This window comes from Drosophila sechellia, chromosome 2L, assembly GCF_004382195.2.
Source record: "Drosophila sechellia strain sech25 chromosome 2L, ASM438219v1, whole genome shotgun sequence".
Taxonomy (NCBI): Eukaryota; Metazoa; Arthropoda; class Insecta; order Diptera; family Drosophilidae; genus Drosophila; species Drosophila sechellia.
In genome coordinates this window covers 12,871,519-12,893,248 of record NC_045949.1, presented here as the reverse complement: position 1 = coordinate 12,893,248, position 21,730 = coordinate 12,871,519, and the positions used below count along the sequence as shown (strand labels likewise).

The window sequence follows — 21,730 nt, the reverse complement described above, 5'->3', positions numbered from 1 at the left end:
TAATTCCAAGATTAAATCATTCTACGGCCACCGAGTTAATATAAATATTTTTTTTTTCAGATATACTGATATATTCTTTCATTTGCAGGCAACATAAAATAACAATAACAAATGCATGTGGAATAGTAGCTACATTCCTATGGATCTGGACATTCTGGTTGCTTGAGGATCTCAATGCAGCATGGATTGGCGTCGATTTTGCACACCTCGCTCTCCGTCTCCACCTCGCTGACATCGGTGAGATCGCACTCGCATGGGAAGCACTCCATCTCGCCGCCCTCCTCGCCCTCGGCCTCCTCACCCTCTCCATACCAACTGATCTTCTCCTCGCTGCGCATGCTCGGCTCCGTGGAGAGCGAGCAGACGGACAGCTCGGAGTCGGAAATGGCCAGAGGCACTGGCTCCTGTGGCAGCAACGAAAAGTCATACACGGCCATCTCCTGGGCGAACCATAGTGTTGGTTCCATTGGCTCCGCTTCACCCATCTCGTCCTCCAAGCGCTCCTCGGCGTCCTCCATCTCGTCTTCGTTGCTGATCGCCTTCATGTTGTAACTGGCGGGCAGGAAATAGCCCAGCAGGAGGTATCGATTGTTGAAGCTAAACACGGCCGGTCCACTCGGGTACAGGGAATCCCAAATTCCATGAAGTATTGTGCACTTGTCCTCATTGCCGATATACAGCTCAAAGGGACCCGTTCGCATGTTGCTGTTCCAGGTGGCCTTCATTCTGACGGACAGGCAGCAGCCATCCGTTCCGCTGTTAAAGTGATAGATGCCCACCCCATGACGCTGACCCTTGAACCAGTCACCCGAATAGTTGTCCCCATTCACATACTTGTACCGCCCCTTGCCGTGCTTCAAGTTCTTTCGCCAGTTGCCCTCGTACACGGATCCGTCCGGATAGATGAAGATGCCGCGCCCACAACGCTTCCCGCAGCGATACTGTCCGTAGTACCGTGATCCATCCTTGAACACGTACACCCCGATGCCGTGACGGCGACCCTTCCTGTAGTTCCCATCATACTGATCTCCGTTGGGCAGGATGGCCCAACCTCTACCTTGTCTCTGTCCTGCAGCATTTCGACCGCCTATGTAGAGCTGGGATGGAGGATTATTATAGATATTTGTTTAAATTGAGCTCCTTGCTAACTCAAAACGGTTACTAGAATGTTTAGATTAAAGTTACGCCATAAAAAAGTTATTTCTTTTGAAGTAGGAAGAACTCAAAGCACATAAAGTGCTACAACGAAACTCATGCATTTGGGAACTTACGCCTATATTGGGTCCCAAATCCTCCTCTTCCTCGGGCGCCGACAGGTCCTCCTCGGACATTTCGCTCATGGCCATGGTGATGATTTTGAGTTAACTTGCTCCTTTCGGTTCTTTATTGCCGAGTGAAGTACAGATTTTTACTTACGAATTATGTTCGGGAAATATTTTGTGTAGGCATTAAATAAATGTATTCTGTTTGTATAGTTAACTTAGCAAAGGCTTACTACAATAAATATCAGAATCGAAGAATCATGGTATCGAGGGCTACGTTTTCGCATAGAAGTAGTTGGCCAGGGGATATCGTATGGTCAGGGCAATCAGTGTGCACAGCACCTGGAAACCCATCAACATCTGGGTGACCACTCGCTCGTGGACAGGTCCGAAAACGACGAGGACGAAGTTAATGAGCGTAAAGTTGTTGGTCCTTACAACTCCGTCCGCTTTGGTATGCCAGCTAATCAGTCGCAAGTTCCGCAATACTGTGACCATCAGGCGACCCGGAGCATTGAGATCATCCAGGCGGAACTCCGTGGTGCTGATGTGGAGCAGATCCGTCTTGCTGTCGTACTTGGGCAGCCGGTGACGCGGACATGGCACAAAGTGGAACAGCTGCGGCGTGGAGTACAGGAAATTTAGGATCTGCGGCAGAAAAAAGAGCAGCAGCGTCTTGCTGAAGTGGCCCAGGATGCCAACCACGGCGAAAGTCATGCCGGCAAAGTAGCAGTAGGTGTCCCCAACAAACACCTGCGATGGATATCTGAAAAATAGGTAAGACAGAAATTATATTACAAACCAAAAGTTAGTCAAAAGGAGTAAAAAAAATAGGATTTTACATTATCATCCTAGTTTTATCACATATAAGGTTTATTTTTTGAAAATGATAATTATTAAATTTAAGATAACGATAAGAGATTATAACGTATATTTAAGTTTCAAATAATATCCTTAATAATCCGATAACAGTAACAACCAGTGTTGTAAGGCCCATCGAAGCAAAACAGCCAGATTACAACTGCAACGGCGAACAGCTGACTGAGGACATTTGCGTCAGCTGTGCGGGGGAGTTGAGGGGTGCCGTAAAATTTTTGGGCGTGTTTGCCAGCGAAAGAAAAGCGTGAAAAGTACGAAAAAACGAAACGGAATGAGCAGGATAAACTGCAGAAAGTGAACCAGTGACCATGGTGAGAAGCACAATCCTGGCCACCTACAACCAGACACCGGTAGCCGGGGTTGGACGGCTGGCCATCACCAAGAAGCTGGTGCTCTGGTTGGTGCTGGTGCTGCAGGTGGGATTTATCGGCTGCATATGGCTGCTGCAGATGAGTCGTGGCCAGGAGTCACAGCAGCGCGGTGCAATGGACCAGCTTGGCGGACGGGTGAACTTCGTGGCCAGCGGTGAAGCCCCTATAGAGAAAATGGCCCTTGTGGGCGGAACCCACTGTCCGCATCAGCAGGAGAATGTGAACCGCTACGACAGGGACTTTTACCAAATGAAACCGGAACGACTGAACGAATCCCACCTGCCCGACTACAACGTGCCCGCCTATGTGGACGCGGAAATGGGTCTAACCCCAAACCTCTGGTGCTATCGCGAGGGTACCATCAATGAGAGCCAGCGGCTCAACGATGTGGACTATCTGATGGCGCCGCCGCAGTGCAGATGTGAAAGTGGCTGGCACGGCAGAGATTGCGGCCAGCCGGAGATCATATGGCGAGCACTGATGACCTCCAATCGGGCCAGTAAACGAGGCGGAAGCACACCGCTTCAACTGGTCGAGGCCAGTTCTACTTCCCTGCACCGCCTGTTCTATATGCTGGAACTGGGCGCCTGGGACCACCTAAGTCTGGAGCTCTTGGAGCTGCAAATTCGAGCGCTCATCGAGGTTGTTGACTACTTTCTTATATACTATGTGAGCAACGGCAGCAAGGAGCGGAGTCTGGAGAGCATGCTGGGCAGCCAAACGAGCTACACACTACTTCGCTGCTCCTCCGAGAGCAACTGCAGCAGCTCAATGGCCTACAGTCACTTCAGACGGCAGCTGTGGCAGCAATGTGGTGTCCAAATGCAGGCGCAGGATCTTCTGCTCCACGGGGACAGTGGAACGGTCTACGCGCCAGCAGCTCTCAAGTTTCTAAAGTACTATGCCAAGGATGTGCTGCCGCTGAAATTCCGTTTGAAGTACAATGTGTATGGATTCTACTGGCAGCATCCGAAGAAGACCCTCCTAAATGGGGTGATAAGTTCCTTGGGGCACCTGCACAGTGCCCAACTGGATGCCCACCGCCTGCACCGGTTGGCGAGCAGCACACTGGGCGATCTCAACCACTACGGCGGCTGGAACTGCGAGCTGTGCCTGCCCCCCGAGCAGATTGTGCTCCTGCTGCAGAGCTCCAACCACCGAAAGCTGCCAGTAAAGTTACCCAACGATACCCGCAATGCCCACATCGATGCCAACTACATGCAGCAATTGATAGCCAATGGAGTTCACATCGATGGCGCCACACAGCTGCACCGCTTGCGGGAGCAGAGCGAGAAGTATTTCGCTCCAGAGGAGGCGCTCCAGCACAGCAGCCAGTACGGCCAGCTGCTGGTGAACCTATACGATGTGGACGTCCTGGAAGATCTGCAGGACGAAGACTAACTACGCCTGCCGAAGTTTGACTTGGGCATGGCATCCTATCGAACCAGCATAAACCTACGAATATATATTTATATGTGCCTGCTTTTGAGTCCCCATCAAAGTCTAACAATCTCATAATCATCATATCATACTCTGCCTAATCCACTCATGCGAATGCCCTTCTGTGTTTTTGGCCAGGTGAATTCCAAATTTAGTATCTCAGCAGACAGGACAGACAGACCCGCCATCTGTGATAAGAAAAACCAGAACTAAACAATGAATTTATGAGAGGAAGTCGATGCAACCAACTGAGAGAAGTCTCAAATTTGCTGGAAAAAGTTGTGAATTGGGTTGATCGTAATTGAGCATTATTTTTAAGATATAACACACACGATCTGTATGGGAAAGCTTTTTAGATTTACTTTAAATATTGATACCAATTATCAGAAGGCAAGCAAATTTAAGCGAATTTAGTTTTGGTTACAATTTTGAAGCGTGATTTGTGTTATTAGTTTATTACTAACGTACCCTAATTATAATTAGACGAAAATTTGTTGACCTTCCAGATCAATTCAGTATTTATAAAAATAAAAATCCATTGGAATACTCACTTGTTGAACTTCCAAAGCGCAAGGGTGGTGGCCAGGAAAGGCAGCATGAAGTAAATGGAGAATATATGCGAATCCACCTGGTGACCGAGCAACAGTTCGATGACATTGAAGACCAGAATGGAGCCCGCAATTATCAAGGATTGCCCCACCTCCAGGCCATTGATGCCCGCCAGGATGTTGATGGCATTTGTGCAGAATACCGCCAACATGCCCATGAAGACGTAGTACAGGGCACCTTGAAGAAATCAAAATAGGTGTCATCTCTTGATTGAGAGATTTCCGTTTCTTGGGAACTATAGCTACCTATATTCAAGGAGGTCCCAAACAGATTTCTCGCAAAGTTGGGCATGATGACCGTCGTGGAGTTATAGTTGACATAGTAGACCATTAGCAGCGGCAACGTGGCGATGGTGGGCAACAGAAGCTTGTGGCGCCATCGCAGGTCGAGAACGTCATCGGCGAAGCCCAGGAAGATCATGCAGCAAATGGACAGAAGGGCGGCAATCAATTCCACGAACTATGCGGGGAATAACAGTCGATAAGGTGGCGCACATAAACATCTATCAATTAGATAGCTACCTTATCATGTGGAAAGGTATCGGGTTTGCCTCCAGTAATCGCGTCCGTGGCAGCTGCCTCATCGAAGGCGAAGGGAATCGGTATGAACAGAAACAAGGACACCAGGAACACACAGCCAATCAGCACGCCAAAGGATTCAGGTCTAGAGTTTAGGAATAGTTCCAGTTAGAACACCTACAAGACAAAAAAGCGCCAACTTACACCTGCGGCTTGTCCTTCTTGCACAGATCTCTGCCAAAGAGATTGGCCTTGATGAACATCTCGCGGAAGCGGGGTATCATCCGCACTGTCATGCAGTAGGCGGCGCCCGAAATGGCCGCATTGATGGCTATGGCGACTCCCGACATGGTCGGCCTTGAAAATCCACCTTCCGCTGCACTAATTCAATTAGCTGGTACTGCTCTGTTCACAGCAAATGTGCCGGAGTCACGCGTACGGAGTGCGCTGCTTCAATGGGGTTAGAGGCCGTGGATAACCAGCCGATCACTCGATCATGTTGCAGAAATCAATTACGCCGACAAAAAATAAAGTACACGCAATTGAATCTCAAATTGCTGATAACAACAAACTCAGCTGTTCGGCGGCTAGTGTGCCCGTACCTTGGGCTGTACCAGCTGATTTTAGTTTACTAATTTAAATTATTCATAAATAAAAATACCACAAATTAATTCAATTTAATTTTATCTACCATAGTAAAACTAGTTATTAATTTTTGTAGTCGTCGAGAATCTCAATTTAATTTCGCTTACGTATCAAAGTTAGAACATGTTATAGTATTTCTAAAATCAAGAGATTAAAAGAGACTCGTTAAAAATTTAAAGAAAGTAAAAACACTTTATTAGATATAAAAGGCTTATCTTTATTTAATATCAATGATTACAGCACTTGGACCAACTCCGTTATTACACATATAGATAAAGATATCTACAACAAAATAGATAAAATATGTTGCGAATACTTGTTCTTTTCGAGCTTCCCTGGTTAACTTAGATTCAGTAAAGATTTCTACCTATCCCTGAAGAAGGGGAAGACCTTTTGCAGCTCCGCCTTCGACTTGCAGGCCTCCACCTGCGGCAAGGTCTCCACCAGATTGAGCAGATAGATCTGCAGCTGCTGGCGGCGTTCCTCCACGAAGATCAGGTTCATGTTGCCGAAATGCTTCTTTGGTGGAAACTCCACGGCACTGACCACCGGATGGGTCTTAAGCAGTGACTTGTGCAGCTTGTTGAACTCGCTGTAGCGTCTGAAAAACGTCCAGTGCTCCAAACGCTGCCTCATCGTGATGTGAACCTCGTAAGTGTAGTGGGAACCAGATCGTTGCGACTTTGCCAGCTTTACGTACGGAATGGTTATCAGGAAATTGGAGCACAGCGATGAGCTGGGGTCGATGCCGGTCTCCTCAAAATGTTTGGTCAGCCTTTGGATGAGCAGGCGATTTTGTAGACTAAGCTCCGCCACACGGGTTTCCAGTAGGGCGCATCTTTCGTTTAGCTGGTTGACATGCTCCTCCAGCGCCGCTTGCTGTTGGCTGTTAGCCAAGCAGTTGGCAGAGGAGGAGGACTTGCTCCACTGCGAGGAGGTGTCGCTCCGGTCTTCGTAGAGCTCTGACTCTCCAACATGCGCGCCAATGTCTGGCAAGGGAGTCTTGAGAAACTCCAGCTCGGGTTCAATGGGGTCGAAGGGACCCAAGTTGACTTCTTCCTGTGGCTGGGCTAATTCCTGTTCGATGAATTCCTTGGAGAGAATTTGCTGGACCTCCACCGACTCGATGGGCTTTAGGGCACCCAGTAAATCCTCTGTGGAGCTGACGCACTCAATGGGACGTTCCACTGCAATACCAGGTCTTTTTTGGCGTCCCACCACCGGCACTGGACTGGTGGTGAATATAATTGGTTCCTCTTTGACGGCTTGAACACTTGGCGTCGATCTCCTGGGTGCATTAAGCTCTGTGGTGTCCACATTGAGGGCGAACAGTACATCACTGAGAGAGTCTATGATCTCTGGCAGCTTCTTGGCCGCCTCATCGTTGAGCAGCAGTGACCAAGGTGTGTAAAATCGATGCAGTTGCTTCTCGTCGCTCAGCCAGGTGAGGACATGGCTATGCAATCGCTTCTCGTTCAGTGTGGCGCGTATGAAGGCACGTCCTCTGCCCACATTCGTCCAGATCTGCTTGAGGTCCATATACCTCTGACGTTCGTGGGGCGTCAAATGCGTCTGGCAGAATTCCCAGAAAGTGGCGTCATTGTTGTTGCTGCCTCCGCCCGCATTTCCGGACACCATCTCCTGCATGTTCTGGATGAAGCTGGCGGCACTGAAGGAGGAAGTGCTGGCCGTTTGTCTAAGTCCGTAGGACATTAGCTCCTCGAGGGATTCGCACAGTTCCTGAACAGATTCATCCCGCTCAGTGGCAAGTTCTTTGCCACTGAACTTCTGTGTGATTTGATGCGCACTTTCCTGGAGACGGCGAAAGATGTCCTCGCGCCGTTGGCCAAAGGTGCTGCCCGCCAGTTGGCTGCGCATGCTCCGGAAGCCCGCCTCTGTGGGCATCGAGCTGGATGCATTTTCTGGCATTATTTGTGGCTATTATTCAACTAATATTATTTTCTACTCATTTTTCTCACTCGGCTGTGTGCCAACACTGGTTCCTTGACAACAAAACAAGCCAAACAGTGTTGGTAAGCGTTGGAATAGGCGCATTCAGCACACCGATTAATAATTTTAAGTGTCTGTGACTCAGCATTAAGTGATTTATTAAAATAATAAAATTATTTGAAAAAATTTTATAGTACCTAAAAAATTATGAAATTATAGATTGCATTATCAAAACATACTATTTATAACTGAATGCGTTTAATTTCTCCAATTCATATAGGTAACCAAGGTACAACAATTATCGATAACATAACCGCTTAGTGAAAAATCACTCTTTATTAGTTCTCGCTGAACGCGACCACTTGTACAGCCCTGACGATTTAGCGGGCAAAATAATGCCAAAACGCTGTGGTGCGACTGTGTAGCCCTGGCTCTTAATTGCCATCCCTGCACGGCGCAAATGCGAAAGAAGTTAGCACACAAAAATCTCTAAAAAAACCATTGTTAAACGATTAAAGTTCCAATAATATGTCATACCGCAAGTGCTAGCAACTGGGGAAACCCAACCAGAACGCGTCGAACGTGCAAAAGTGTAAGTTTGCAGCCAGGGGCAGCAACATCGTGCATTTTCTTTTGTGTTCGCGTTCGCTGTCTGCGCAAACGCTTCATTGACTTTTCATTATTGAACCCATGAAATATAACCAAAAATTTGGATAAATCGGATATATGCTCGAACTGTATTCAGTGGGTAGTTGTGTGAAACTTCACGCGGCGACGCCGCCAAAGATTGCGCCGAAATTCCGACCGTAACGACAGGCTTCAATCGCATCTCCGTGCCCTTCCCTCTCCGCGCAGCAGCTGCGTGTAGAAAAGAAAAAAGTATCAAAAAAAAGGAAAAAGGGAACAGAAGGAGGCAAACAAAACGGACAACGAGGAACACTGGAATTCGGTCAGGATTTACAGCCCATATGGCCGGAACATTCGCCGGTTCCAGGAGCTATCCGTAACCAAACAAACCGGGAGCATCCTATACATTGTCCATAAAATTGCAGCAAGATTAGCAATAAGCTTCTAATAAGTTTTTAAGATTTTTGAATATTAAAAACATAATCTTTTAACAATCCGAATTAACACACAACTAAAAAAGTACTAAGTAAATAAGTACGCAATTTTAAAGGTAGGAATAAATAGGGATTCACGTTTCAAACTCGCCCCATCTTGGCCAATTTTTAATATTTCAAAATAGTAAACTATTTCAATATGTTTGTTTTGCAGTCAATGCGAGTTGGAAGAACAAGGAACGCGACACGCAGCAATAGAAACTAATACTTTTTGAAGAGAACCCAGAAAATTGTCCCATAAATGCTTTTCCCATACTGACCAATCCGGAATCGATAGCATCATTCGCTTAAAATGAATCCAACGGAGCTGCGCATGATGTGGATGAGTAGTCAGTACAACTCGGAGCGCATTACACTGGAGGATGCGGCCACTCTGCTGGGTCATCCCACTGTTGGACTCTCTGTCATGGAGGACCTCTCCGCCCATCAGCCAACTTTGGTGAGTGCAGACGGTTTGATTCAGAAGCCAATCTCTCAATTCGAAGACTAATAAATATAAAATGCTATCAAATGAGCATCGCGAAAACGAGATACGTGTCTAACTAAGGCACTTCATTATATTTGATAGTCCTCGGAGTCGGAAACAAACCCAAATTCTTTAGGTTTTAACGTGTACTCCTTGGGGATTGGCCAAATTTCCAAACTATCTTTTTTGTCTGTCTCAGTTAAAAACAATTGGAATTTGTTTACTTATTTCTTCTACTTTCTTTTCTTTGATTTATATATTGGTTACAATTTAAATCTCGACACAAAAACACACATAACCAATGGTCGAACCTCAACCCGAACCACCTCCAATCTCCAAAACCCACAATGCTCAAAAAAAGGACATGAATCCGATGATGAGCCTAATGGGGGGAGATTTCACTGGTCAAGCGGCGGCGGCTGCTGCGGCACTGGGTGTACAGCCGGGCACCCTGATTGCCACCAACTCGAACAACCTGTACGGATTTGCCCACATGGGCGGCCTGCAGCAGCAACTGCTCCAGCAGTCGGCGGCGGCAGCAGTCTTCCAGAACTATGCGGAGGCAATGGATAACGATGTGGACAACGGCATGGTTGGCATGGCCACGCACGGCGGTGGTCTAATGGGCGTGGGTGTGGGCGAGGCGGTCGTGGACGATGACGATCAAGTGTACGGTACGATGGACAATAACTTTGATGATAATGGATCCGAGTTGGAGCCCAAGCAGGAGATTATCAATATCGACGACTTTGTGATGATGAACGAGGACAATAATTCGTACGATGGCACCGACTTCATGACCTCCTCCGATAAGGACATTTCGCAGTCCTCCTCCTCCTGCATGGCACAGATGCCCGGAGGCTTAAGCGTCCCTGGAGTCGAGCACGATCTTTTGGTTCCACTGCCCGATGGCCTGCTGCACCACAAGTTGCTGGGCACAACCCTGGCCCCTGCGATGGGTACGCTCAATGGCAATGCCTTTGGCAACATAATGGTCAGCACTGAAACACCGTGCGTTAGCTCCAGCAAGCAAATGCAGCGCACCTATAGTACGGCCAAGGGAGCCAATTCCACCGCAACTACCGCCAGCTGCAGTGCCTCCACGTCCTCCGCATTGCGATCACAGCGCAAGACGCGCAAGATCGAGCCCGTTAACAGGCCAGGACTGGTGCTGAAGACACCCATCGCCTACAGGGGCAACATTGACCCTTCGGTGATCCCCATACAGAAAGATGGCATGGGTAAGGTTGCTGTGCACTAGAGTGGGTCGATTCTTAATTAGAACATTGCGAGTGTATAGCTTAAAGTAACGATAAGTGGTAGAGGTCTTAGTTGAAATCATATAACATTAAACATCCTCAGTTTAATGTGCATTGAACTTATCTAAAATTCCAAAAGCCTGTGCCTTGTATTTACAATCTTTCAAGTCTTGCTTATGTATTTCACAAAGTAAATAGTTATTTATTTCTAAGTAATAAGTAATTATTCGGTTATTTAAACAATGAAAGCCACCCTCCCTGTAAATCTGCAATCGATCCACTCTACACGATATTCATTTTCAAGCTTTTTAGTTTAAATCCTACTTTTAGTTTCACTTATCTTTATGGTTTTGGGTTTATTTTGCAAGAATTTGGGTTTGTATACCACGATAGCACTTAAATGAATGAACGAAATTTACGTTTATATTAACATGCATTTAAACGATTCGTATTTTCTTCTTCCACAGCTGTCTGTAAACGTTGTGGCGCCATTGGAGTGAAGCACACATTCTACACAAAATCGCGACGTTTTTGCAGCATGGCCTGCGCCCGAGGCGAGCTATATTCGTTGGTACTTAACACTAAGATGGAGGGAGACCAGGCAACCACTAGTTCACCGGATCCTGGAGCGGGTTCGGAGTCAGCCGATTTGCCTGGCGGTCAGCAACAGTCGCAGTCGGATATTGAGCTCGATCTGCATGCGGCGCACATTAAGAATGCCAATTATCGTTTTCGCATTACGGATCAATCGAAGATTACCCAGTTGAATAGCTTCGGCGAACCCATGTCGCTGGGCGGCGACGCAGCTGCCAATAATGTACAAATGGCAGCAGATGAAACAATTGCTGCGTTAAACGGCGGAGCAGTGGGCGATGCCACAGCTCCGGGCATCACCGAGGAGGGTGCATCCACACCGAATTCTTATCTGAGCGCAGCTCCCACGCCCAAGGCCTTGCGATTCTTTAAGGACATCTACCCACAGGATGACCTGCCGCAAATACCCAAGTACGAGCGCCTTCCCGTACCGTGTCCGCAAATGGAGAAGATAATCAGCATTCGGCGGCGGATGTACGATCCCACACACTCCTACGACTGGTTGCCCCGCCTTAGCAAGGAGAACTTCAATGCGGCACCCGTCACATGTTTTCCTCATGCACCCGGTTGCGAGGTATGGGACAATTTGGGCGTGGGCATGAAGGTGGAAGTGGAAAACACAGATTGCGATAGCATCGAAGTGATCCAACCGGGTCAGACTCCTACCTCGTTTTGGGTGGCCACCATCCTGGAAATCAAGGGCTATAAGGCCTTAATGAGCTACGAGGGTTTCGATACGGACTCGCACGACTTCTGGGTGAACCTCTGCAATGCCGAGGTGCATTCGGTGGGTTGGTGCGCCACTCGGGGCAAGCCATTAATCCCGCCCCGCACCATCGAGCACAAGTACAAGGACTGGAAGGACTTTCTGGTGGGACGCTTATCCGGAGCACGCACACTTCCCTCCAACTTTTACAACAAAATCAACGACAGCCTCCAGTCGCGCTTCCGTCTTGGCCTGAATCTCGAGTGCGTGGACAAGGATCGCATTTCGCAGGTACGCCTGGCCACCGTCACCAAGATCGTGGGAAAGCGCCTCTTCCTGCGCTACTTCGATTCCGACGATGGCTTTTGGTGTCACGAGGACTCGCCCATCATCCATCCAGTCGGCTGGGCGACCACCGTGGGCCATAATCTGGCTGCCCCGCAGGACTATCTGGAGCGCATGTTGGGTAATAATATTCACGTCTACCTTTTTCTGTTTTTAAATAAAATTTTTCGTAACTTTTCCACTTTCAGCTGGTCGCGAAGCCATGATCGAGGTTCATGAGGACGACGCCACAATTGAGTTGTTCAAGATGAACTTCACCTTCGACGAATACTACAGTGACGGCAAAACCAATAGCTTTGTGGAGGGCATGAAGCTGGAAGCTGTGGATCCTCTCAATCTATCATCCATATGCCCGGCCACAGTGATGGCGGTTCTCAAGTTCGGATACATGATGATACGCATTGATTCCTATCAACCGGATGCCTCAGGGTCGGATTGGTGAGCTTTAAAGGCTTCATTTAAAGTCGGCAAATCTAAATTGCTTCTGTTGTATTTTTTTAGGTTCTGTTACCATGAAAAGAGTCCATGTATCTTTCCAGCTGGATTTTGTTCCGTCAACACTATTTCGGTTACCCCACCGAACGGCTACGACTCTCGTACATTCACCTGGGAGGGTTACCTCCGCGACACGGGAGCCGTAGCCGCTGGCCAGCATCTATTTCATCGGATTATTCCCGACCATGGATTCGAGGTGGGTATGAGTCTGGAGTGTGCAGATCTCATGGATCCCCGACTCGTCTGCGTGGCCACAGTGGCGCGAGTGGTGGGTCGACTACTCAAGGTTCACTTTGATGGATGGACGGATGAGTACGACCAGTGGTTGGATTGCGAATCGGCCGATATATATCCAGTCGGATGGTGTGTATTGGTGAATCATAAGCTAGAAGGCCCACCGAGAGTAGCACATCAGCAGGCCCCGAAACCGGCACCAAAGCCCAAAATCCAGCGAAAGCGAAAGCCCAAGAAGGGAGCAGCGGGAGGCAAAACTCCAACCGATAATAACACTCAGTCGGGTGAGTCTAAGGCATTGAAATTCCTGTATGTCATTATTAATAACTAATGCATCTTCAATCGTTATTCCAGTCAAATCGCGTACAATTGCGCTCAAGACGACGCCGCACTTACCCAAGCTGAGCATCAAACTGGAGCTAAAGCCGGAGCATCACAATGCTGCCTTTTACGAGAACAATCAGCCCGAGGAGGAGGGCGACGAGGAGGATCCCGATGCGGACGGCGATGGAGACGGAAGCACCAGCCACATCTCCGAGCAGTCGACGACACAGTCCTCCAGTGATCTGATCGCTGGATCGGGCAGCGGAAGTGGCTCCGCCTCACTGGTAACACTCGCCACGGGCAGTAACAAAACGGTAAAGAAATCTACTACTAAATCTCCTGCGCCACCAACTGTGGGCCGCAAAGCCACTAGCTACATTGCGGTGAGTACTTAGCGGAATAATAGTGCGTAGAGTCATCCATCTAGCCAGCCAGCCTGCTTGCCCGCCTGAAGTCCAGCTCATGCATCTAAACGGGAGGTCCAAAGAGCATAGTGGTTTTCGTTTTAAAAAATTAATTGAACTTTATTCAAAGGAACATTGAATTCTCCTTTAATTTATTTGCTTTTCGTTGAAAATAGAAATATCCGCTTATTTACCAAAATAATCCATATTAATCCAAGTTTGTCGTTTGGCTTAAGTTTTTTTTTATTTCATATAAAATAGATTGTCTTTCCCAACCTAAACCACTGTGCTAAAGCTCCGTAACACTTCTGCATAAATGTATATAACCGAAATCGTTCATAAAACGCCAATTTGTATATAATTTAATTTACGCACTGTTATTTTTGGTACTTGCAACAGCCCCAACACACCGACATCCAATTGTTCCATCATCAACCCATAATGCAATGCAACATTATATGTTTACTAATTACATCCTTGTTTGTTTACCCCACTGTAGAACTCCTCTGCGACGAATAATAAGTACATTCCGCGTCTGGCCGACATCGATTCGAGTGAACCTCACTTGGACCTGGTGCCGGATACATGGAACGTGTACGACGTATCCCAGTTCTTGCGGGTGAACGATTGCACAGCCCACTGTGACACCTTCAGCCGGAACAAGATCGATGGAAAGCGACTCCTGCAGCTAACCAAGGACGATATCATGCCACTTTTGGGCATGAAGGTGGGCCCAGCACTGAAAATCTCCGACCTTATTGCACAGCTTAAGTGCAAGGTTAATCCAGGCAGAGCCAGATCCCACAAGACCAACAAATCTCCGTTTTTATAGTGCGCGGATTTTAGTTTTTTCAAAGCGAAACGAAAGTTATCACCGATAGAAAACAGACAAACACACACACTTTTATACGTGTACACTAGTACGTATGCATATATAATATATATATATATATATATAGATATTGAAGTATTTTGTTAGCACTGGAAATCGAAACACAAACGTTGCCTAGAATGGATCAACCATTCATGATACAATTGTATAACTAACTCAAGTCTCACAGCGCGTTATTTTATACCGATTACATTGTAAACCGTAGATCTTAGCCGTACGCTCATGTTATATCAGTCAGAGTTCTATATATCAACAATTGTATAAAGATCATTGAATTGGGGACAGTGACTTTTTTTAAATCACGCATATTTTTATAAAAATAATAACAATGCATGCAACACCATGTATTCACTTAAATATATGGAGATTGCATAGCATGGGCTTGTAAATTGTACATAAAAAAAGCCGTCACCGATTATATAGGACCCAGGAATATCATATTTTATATAGAAGCAAGCGCAAGCAAACAATCCAGGCAGCATGTCCTCAACTTTCAGTCGTAAACCGAGCGATTGCAAGTCGCTCCTAGTCCGTAAGATCCACGATTAACCAGCCGCTCTCTCCTTCGGTTAATTTCGTTCCGGTGTCCCACATCCCTGCAAGGAGGGCATTATTGGTGTAAGGCAAACTTTTGAAGAAGGCAACCTTAATGATAAAATATGTATTTAGATATCTCTAAGGTACCAGCTAATGTCAAAATACTTTAATAAAACCGAATTCAAAATTGCAAGTATTGAAAAATCGCCGACTTCTATATGTGTTGGTTTTCTTTGGGTTTGAAATGTGTGCTTTACAATAAAAACGCATTTTCATTCCTGTTTTTTTAGATTGGTTTATATTCTGGATGTTAATACACTTTTAAGACATATAGACTAAATTCTTACTGCTATGTTTACACTGCGTTTGGTGGCTATATATTTATGCTAGGTTTCGAATAAACATTTCAAACACGCACACCAAATTTCAAACTTGTATGAATATTTTTTAAATTCATGCGCTGATCCATTTTGATGTGGGTGCGAGTGTATCAATGTTAAAAAATAGTTGCCATAACCGATAGAAATATAAAATGGTAAGGAGATAACACAAAAAAGTAGAAAAAGAATCATGTACAATACAAATTAGGGGCGGTGCTTATATACAGAGTGTTTGTGTCTAGTTTTTAACTAAAACTAACGTATTTTTCCGTTTGCATTTGCATAGTTTTGAATATGTTACGCTTAGAACTAGATTTAAAGTTGAGGCGCTGCTTTTCTTTGAATACAAAGAAACCCTGCTTTCTAAAGGATATTCAACTTTCCGCTTATCTCTTTTAGTTTATCTAAAAAGGCCTCAATAACAACTTAATATAATAAAATACTAACATTTACAGCGATTCGTTTTGAAAAAGAGAGATAATAAATAAACTAAGAGTTTTTCAAAAATATCAAAACGGGATTGGGCATAAGGGGTGGGTGGTAAAGCAACGAGGGTCAGATCTCTAAAGCCTCGAATTGAGTAAACTAGTGGATCCGGTTTCATTTCTTGAAAACTTCGTGATACCGGGAATAGAAGTGTTCTCATATTCTAAATAAATAACAAGTAAACGGACTTATCGATTCCGATTCCAGAACATTTCCAGGGAATGAAATTGGTAACATGGCCCTCGGCTTCGATTTCGCAGCTTCTCTGTTTACAAGTTGGTTTGAATTGCGTTTAAAATAAATACTAAACTACTACCAGGGCTAAGATTACGTTTACACTGTTGCTAACTGTCCTGGAGGCGGACTCTCCTCAGATGTTTCTATTTGGGTCTGCTGCTCATTTTCCTCGCTTGGTCGCCGCTTCTTCAGTGGGGGAATTTCCGTTTCAATAGTGGGCGTTGGGATGACCGTTGGCTGCTGTTCTATAATGCAGGCAGGTCTTTTCTGGCCGGGACTGCTGTTGGGCAGCGGTTCGTTGGATCCATTCACTATATCGGTGACTATGTGAGCCTCCAGTGAAGGCGGTAGCAATGGTGACAATGGAACGGCGTTCAGATCACATGCATCCTCATCATCATCCTTATAATTGTGCCCCACATTGCCAAAGAGATCACTGTGTCTATTGTGTGCTCTTTCCTCTTCTTCGTCATCATCATCGCTGTAGTCGTTGTCCCAGAATACCTGAGCTCCTGGAAACACATACGAATAGTTGTTGGTGTGCGAATAGAATGTTCCAGGCTGCAGGCGCTCGGCTGCAGTCTGTCGCTTTCCCCTCTGCTGTGGAATGGGCGTCAGGCTGGGCGCCACTGTCTTGGTCTCCTGAACAAGATTGCTGGGTCGCACGTAGCTAGGCGTGGCTTCGTTGTCGCACTGCTCGATGCCGCTATCCTTGGAGGAATCAATGGAAAGATGGCGATAGCTCTCCACCGTCGTCTGAGGGGCTTCGAGGCCCAGACGATCGCAACTTAGGGCGGTGGTCTCGTTCAGCTCCACCAGTATGTCTGTTTTAATACGTTCGATGGCTGCCGCTTCGGCGGCAGTGGAACGCTTTCCACAGCTAAATGTGGATGACTCAAATCCACTATCCGAGCAGGTGCCAGCTGAGCCCAGTATGTAGTCAGCCGAACTATTCGACTTAATAGACTGCGTATCCGTGTCCAGTTGCGACTGTCGCTCGCTTTCTGAACTGCAGTGGCGGTGGTGAAGTAGATGATGATGGAGGTGGTGATTAGAGTGCTCCGGAGGCATTAGCTCCTTGCTTTCGGTAAGCACTGACTCATCGCAGCACAGCTGCCGCCAGCAATCATCATTGTCCGACAACCGGTGGCAAATCTGGTTGATGATCACATCGGAGTCGCCCAGCAGCTCCACATCGAACTTAAGGTGATGCAGCTGCTCGCGATTGATAAGGATCTGCGGCACCGTGGCCGGTATGCTGCTGGGAATGTGGGCCACAGGTCGGACCTTCAGCGAGGAGCCGATCACGATCAATAGATCGCACACGTCCTTGTCGGTGGCCATGACCGTGTGGTACTCATCCGGCAGTCCTGTTGGCAATATGAAAAGCAAACACAATATGATATATGGTAAATAGCGTTACTTTGTATTTTCAATAGTTTATCTCTTAAATAAACACTTATTTTGATCGTCGAATTTGAAACTCTTGCATTTATTTCACCAAGGCTATTGATAATATATAATAAATCTGTATAAAAATGGCACCTACCCTCGCCGAAAAAGACGATATCCGGCTTCATGATGCCGTTCTCGACCAGTTGCCGCAGCTCCTCCTCGGTAACGGCCACCGAGGCATCCACGCTCTGCTTCTTATTGGGCTGGCACTGCGGGCACACCGGAATTCGCTGGGCAAATATGTCCGCCCGCAGGTCGTCAGCGTTGCACTTGAAACGACACTTGGTGCACGAGGCCGTTGAAAAGGAGCCGTGACACTCGATTACACGCTGAATGCCTGCCACCCGCTCGAGGGTGTCGATGTTCTGGGTGTAGTTGCGCAACAGTTTGCCCTTGGTCTCCAGCATCTTGATAAACCGATGGCAGGGCGACGGCTGAAATTCACCGGGATATATCTCGCGGGCAAACTTGTAGAACGGTCGTGGATCCCTCTTGAAGTAGTTGATATCAAACATGGCCTGCGGATCGGGCAGATCGGGAAAATCATGGGCTAATCGCGCATATATGCCATTGGTGGAGCGGAAGTCCGGAATGCCGCAAGAGACGGATACCCCGGCTCCTGTTAGCACAATGATCTTCTGTGATTTCTTGACCAAACTGATGACATCGTCGAAGGTGTTCACTGAGGCCAGCTTGTTGCGTCGCTTCGGCTCGTTCAACAGGTGGGCCAAATAGTCCCACAGCACGGAGTCGTCGGTGTCGGACGCCAGGCCAGAGGCGAAATGCGGCATAATGCTGGCAATAACCTGGCGCGGCACACGGCCTGTGTAAAATTCTCGTTGCAACCAGCGCATCTTCCAGTCGGGTCCCACGGATGAGGAGCAATCGGAGCTGGAGTCCTCATCCTCGTTGCTCGTTCCGGTGACTTCCTCCTCGTCGTCCTCCTCTTCATCGTCGTCCTCTTCCTCCTCTTCGTCGTCATCTTCTTCCTCGCCCATTGACTTTGTGGGATTTTTGGTTTTATGCTCTAAATTGGCGCCAATCTCTTGTTCTTCCCTGGCAGCCAATGTTTTTGTTTTGATTTCACCATTTGCTTTGCCAGCAAGTTCGCTTGTTGCTGTTTCTGTGGTTGTTGCTGTTGCTTCTGACTCTGCCTCTGTTGACGTTGAGGCCAGAATTTCGGCGCCAAAATCAAACTTAGCTGACGAATAGAATTGCGGAGCGTCTGGCACCTGGTTGCCCAGATCTTTAGACCTAATGTGGCCCAGGCGAATTTCCTCGTAATTTTCCATCATTTTTTCCCAACCCAAGCGCGCGCACACGCGCACACACACAGACTCACGGAGAGAAAACTCTCGTAGATGGTGCTGTTGCTGGCTCTTCTTCTTCTTGCGCGAGTGTTTCCTCGGTCTCTCCGCTTTGCGCTCTCGCCTCGTCCGTTTTCTCCGCTCTTTCGTTGGTACACACAAAAATTTTTACGTCGTCAGCTTCGCACCCATTTGGCTTGATTGAAAAAATTCTCCAGCGATCGTTTGGCGGCGCTTTTTTCAATCAACCCGACTTTATTTCACGTATCCGCACGAAACTTAAATTTTAAAAAAATTTCGACACCATTTGGTTGCGATTTTTTCGTAATTTTCGAGCGTAGTTTCTGGAAAATTTTCCGATGAAAAAAGCAAGATGGCACACGTAGCTGCGCCTGTGTGTGTATGTGCGATGGTGGACGTGATTCGGGTGGGACCCTGACACGTCGTGTGGAAAGTGCTAACGCGTTTTTGCATGGAAAGTGCCGCCAGCATGACTCATCACGGTATGTTTTTAGTATTTTTCGGGATTTTTGAGGGGTGATTACGTGTTGCTACAGTGGCCACTGCCTTCTGGCAAATCTAATATAATCCATTTCCTTAAAATATGCATGAAATATTTCAATAATTAGTGAAAAAGTCAATAAAACTAATTTTAAGCTATGCTTCGAACATTATTTTTAGCACACTTTTACTTATCACATATACTCGATATTTTAACAACTAAGTAAAAATCATTTTTATGGCATAAATTCACACATATTATAGTAGTATCATAAATTGATGTATGCATAATATGCATTGCATGTGTTCAAATTCTTTCACCAAGCTGTTAAATACAAAAATGTGTAAACAGATTTCCAGAACGTTCCAGCAAGTGTCTACTGTTCCCGAAAAAAGTTGCGATTTGAAGTATTTATTTGGTACTTCCCCAAAATTATAGGTTTTTGGTAGAACTTGGGCATACTTGTTAGGCAATATGACTTGAAAATATTGTCATAAATACATTGTTAAGTAATTTAATAAGTCGTACACTTACAATGTACAATTATTTTAGTTTGTAGGGGGACTGGGGATGCAATAGGAAATGGACAACCTAAATTTATACGACGTTCTCAGAGTGGCTCCGGATGCAACTGATGAGGAAATAAAAAAGGTATGTAACAGTTCCAATTCGATATGTTGGTAAATAGTTTGTATTCACCTTTTCACAAATAGAACTACCGAAAATTGGCAAAAGAGTTCCATCCAGACAAGAATCCCGATGCGGGCGACAAGTTCAAGGAAATATCCTTCGCCTATGAAGTGCTGTCCGATCCCGAGAAGCGGCGCATCTACGACCGCTATGGAATAAAGGGCCTGCAAGATGGCGCCGAGGGATTCTCTGATGCCTCCGAATTTTTCGCCCAGTGGTTCCCCTTCGAACGAGTCTCTCCCGAAGGTCGGGGCAGGCGCAATGGCAAAGTCGTTGTAAAAGTGGAGCTGACCCTGGAGGAGATCTACGTCGGCGGCATGAAAAAGAAAGTGGAGTACACGCGCCAGAAGCTGTGCTCCAAGTGTAACGGCGATGGCGGTCCCAAGGAAGCGCACGAGAGCTGCGAGACCTGCGGCGGAGCTGGACGAGCGGCCGCATTTAGCTTCATGGGCCTCAGCCCCTTCGATACGGTATGTAACAATTGATTGTTGTTATAATGAATGCACGCCGCGGACCACACATCCGGAGAGACCCGATATACCACACTTCGGAGCAAATAGCCATTATATACATCTTTTTTTTTCAGACCTGTCCGACTTGCGATGGCAGAGGCTTCACCATAAGGAACGACAAGAAGTGCAGTCCCTGCCAGGGCAGTGGCTTTGTAGAGCAGAAGATGAAGCGGGACCTGGTTGTGGAGCGAGGAGCACCGCACATGCTGAAGGTTCCCTTTGCAAATGAGGGCCACCAAATGCGAAGCGGCGAGTTTGGGGATCTGATTGTAGTCATCGACCAGCTCGAACATCCACTCTTTCAGCGCCGCCATGCCAATCTGTACATGCGAGACCTGGAGATCAACATCACGGAGGCGTTGTGCGGCTACACGCATTGCTTCAAGCACTTGGATGGACGAAACGTCTGTCTGCGCACATACCCTGGTGAAGTGTTGCAGCACAACCAAATCAAGATGGTGCTAGGCAGTGGTATGCCTGTTTTTAACAAGGCCACCGATAGTGGAGATCTCTATATGAAGTTTAAGGTCAAGTTTCCGGACAACGACTTTGCCACGGCACCGCAGTTGGCCATGCTGGAGGATTTACTGCCTCCCAGGCAGCCGATAGTGATCCCAAAGAACGCCGAGGAAGTGCAAATGACGGACTATAAGCCGCAGCCGCGACAGCAGGAAGACGAGGACGGACAGTCGTCTCACTTTGAGGGCGTACAGTGCCAGACGGCTTAGTGCCTGTGGTTGTGGCTCCTGCAGGCGCGGTATCTCTGCCTCGATTTGTGGCTCATCCTGGGCACTTTCGGCGTAGATGAAGTCTGCTTCCTGGTGCCGCTGTTCGTCCTGATATGCATAGTATTATTTTTCATACAGGAATGTTTGCTGTGAAAAGCGCGTGATCTAAATTCGTAGTGTTATTATTCGAGACTAAAGCTTAGCTGATCTGATCTTCAATAGGTGTGCCACTAATACATTAGCCACGCTAAATTAACTGTTTTAACACTATTAACTACTTATTTATCGGTACCTTTTTTTGGGCTGAACTTGCCCCAATTATCCCTACAAAACAATAAAGCAATACACAATAATCTCACTGTAGAAAGGTTTATAATTTTGT

General features: G+C 46.8%; 8 protein-coding genes across 10 annotated transcripts; 3 read left to right on the top strand and 5 right to left on the bottom strand.

Moving 5' to 3' along the window:
- Positions 1-27: 27 nt before the first annotated feature.
- LOC6617810 (radial spoke head 1 homolog) lies at positions 28-1,365 on the bottom strand. The gene is made up of 2 exons (XM_002042086.2): positions 1,272-1,365; positions 28-1,097 (listed from the first exon to the last, which is right to left on the bottom strand). The coding sequence occupies exons 1-2, from the start codon at positions 1,344-1,346 to the stop codon at positions 138-140; spliced, it is 1,035 nt and encodes a 344-aa protein (XP_002042122.1). The 5' UTR covers positions 1,347-1,365; the 3' UTR covers positions 28-137.
- On the bottom strand, positions 1,362-5,429 carry LOC6617808 (UDP-N-acetylglucosamine--dolichyl-phosphate N-acetylglucosaminephosphotransferase). The gene is made up of 5 exons (XM_002042084.2): positions 5,284-5,429; positions 5,083-5,224; positions 4,807-5,020; positions 4,504-4,738; positions 1,362-2,028 (listed from the first exon to the last, which is right to left on the bottom strand). Exons 1-5 carry the CDS (start codon positions 5,427-5,429, stop codon positions 1,536-1,538), a joined length of 1,230 nt encoding a protein of 409 aa, XP_002042120.1. The 3' UTR covers positions 1,362-1,535.
- On the top strand, positions 2,268-4,502 carry LOC6617809 (beta-1,4-mannosyl-glycoprotein 4-beta-N-acetylglucosaminyltransferase). Its single transcript, XM_002042085.2, has one exon. It carries the CDS (start codon positions 2,450-2,452, stop codon positions 3,911-3,913), a length of 1,464 nt encoding a protein of 487 aa, XP_002042121.1. The 5' UTR covers positions 2,268-2,449; the 3' UTR covers positions 3,914-4,502.
- Positions 5,430-5,916: 487 nt separating the features above from the next.
- On the bottom strand, positions 5,917-7,744 carry LOC6617807 (sorting nexin-29). Its single transcript, XM_002042083.2, has one exon. The coding sequence runs from the start codon at positions 7,651-7,653 to the stop codon at positions 6,088-6,090; it is 1,566 nt and encodes a 521-aa protein (XP_002042119.2). The 5' UTR covers positions 7,654-7,744; the 3' UTR covers positions 5,917-6,087.
- Positions 7,745-7,932: 188 nt separating this feature from the next.
- LOC116800392 lies at positions 7,933-8,768 on the bottom strand. Its single transcript, XM_032715056.1, has 2 exons — positions 8,212-8,768; positions 7,933-8,121 (listed from the first exon to the last, which is right to left on the bottom strand). Exons 1-2 carry the CDS (start codon positions 8,341-8,343, stop codon positions 7,933-7,935), a joined length of 321 nt encoding a protein of 106 aa, XP_032570947.1. The 5' UTR covers positions 8,344-8,768.
- Positions 8,177-15,244, top strand: LOC6617805 (polycomb protein Sfmbt). Of its 3 annotated transcripts, none has more exons than XM_032713897.1 (8): positions 8,177-8,266; positions 8,950-9,234; positions 9,623-10,502; positions 10,988-12,286; positions 12,354-12,603; positions 12,667-13,178; positions 13,249-13,532; positions 14,122-15,244. In XM_032713897.1, the coding sequence occupies exons 2-8, from the start codon at positions 9,088-9,090 to the stop codon at positions 14,452-14,454; spliced, it is 3,705 nt and encodes a 1,234-aa protein (XP_032569788.1). In that variant the 5' UTR covers positions 8,177-8,266; positions 8,950-9,087; the 3' UTR covers positions 14,455-15,244. The 3 variants fall into 3 exon arrangements, with proteins under 3 accessions (XP_032569788.1, XP_002042117.1, XP_032569789.1); XM_002042081.2 differs by having other exon boundaries at positions 13,249-13,601; XM_032713898.1 differs by lacking the exons at positions 8,177-8,266; positions 9,623-10,502 and having other exon boundaries at positions 9,156-9,234; positions 13,249-13,601.
- An 82-nt stretch (positions 15,245-15,326) lies between these two features.
- On the bottom strand, positions 15,327-19,334 carry LOC6617804 (NAD-dependent histone deacetylase sirtuin-1). The gene is made up of 2 exons (XM_002042080.2): positions 17,704-19,334; positions 15,327-17,524 (listed from the first exon to the last, which is right to left on the bottom strand). The coding sequence occupies exons 1-2, from the start codon at positions 18,902-18,904 to the stop codon at positions 16,251-16,253; spliced, it is 2,475 nt and encodes an 824-aa protein (XP_002042116.1). The 5' UTR covers positions 18,905-19,334; the 3' UTR covers positions 15,327-16,250.
- Positions 19,335-19,867: 533 nt separating this feature from the next.
- Positions 19,868-21,711, top strand: LOC6617803 (dnaJ homolog subfamily A member 2). Its single transcript, XM_002042079.2, has 3 exons — positions 19,868-20,069; positions 20,132-20,578; positions 20,695-21,711. Exons 1-3 carry the CDS (start codon positions 20,001-20,003, stop codon positions 21,346-21,348), a joined length of 1,170 nt encoding a protein of 389 aa, XP_002042115.1. The 5' UTR covers positions 19,868-20,000; the 3' UTR covers positions 21,349-21,711.
- Positions 21,712-21,730: the final 19 nt, after the last annotated feature.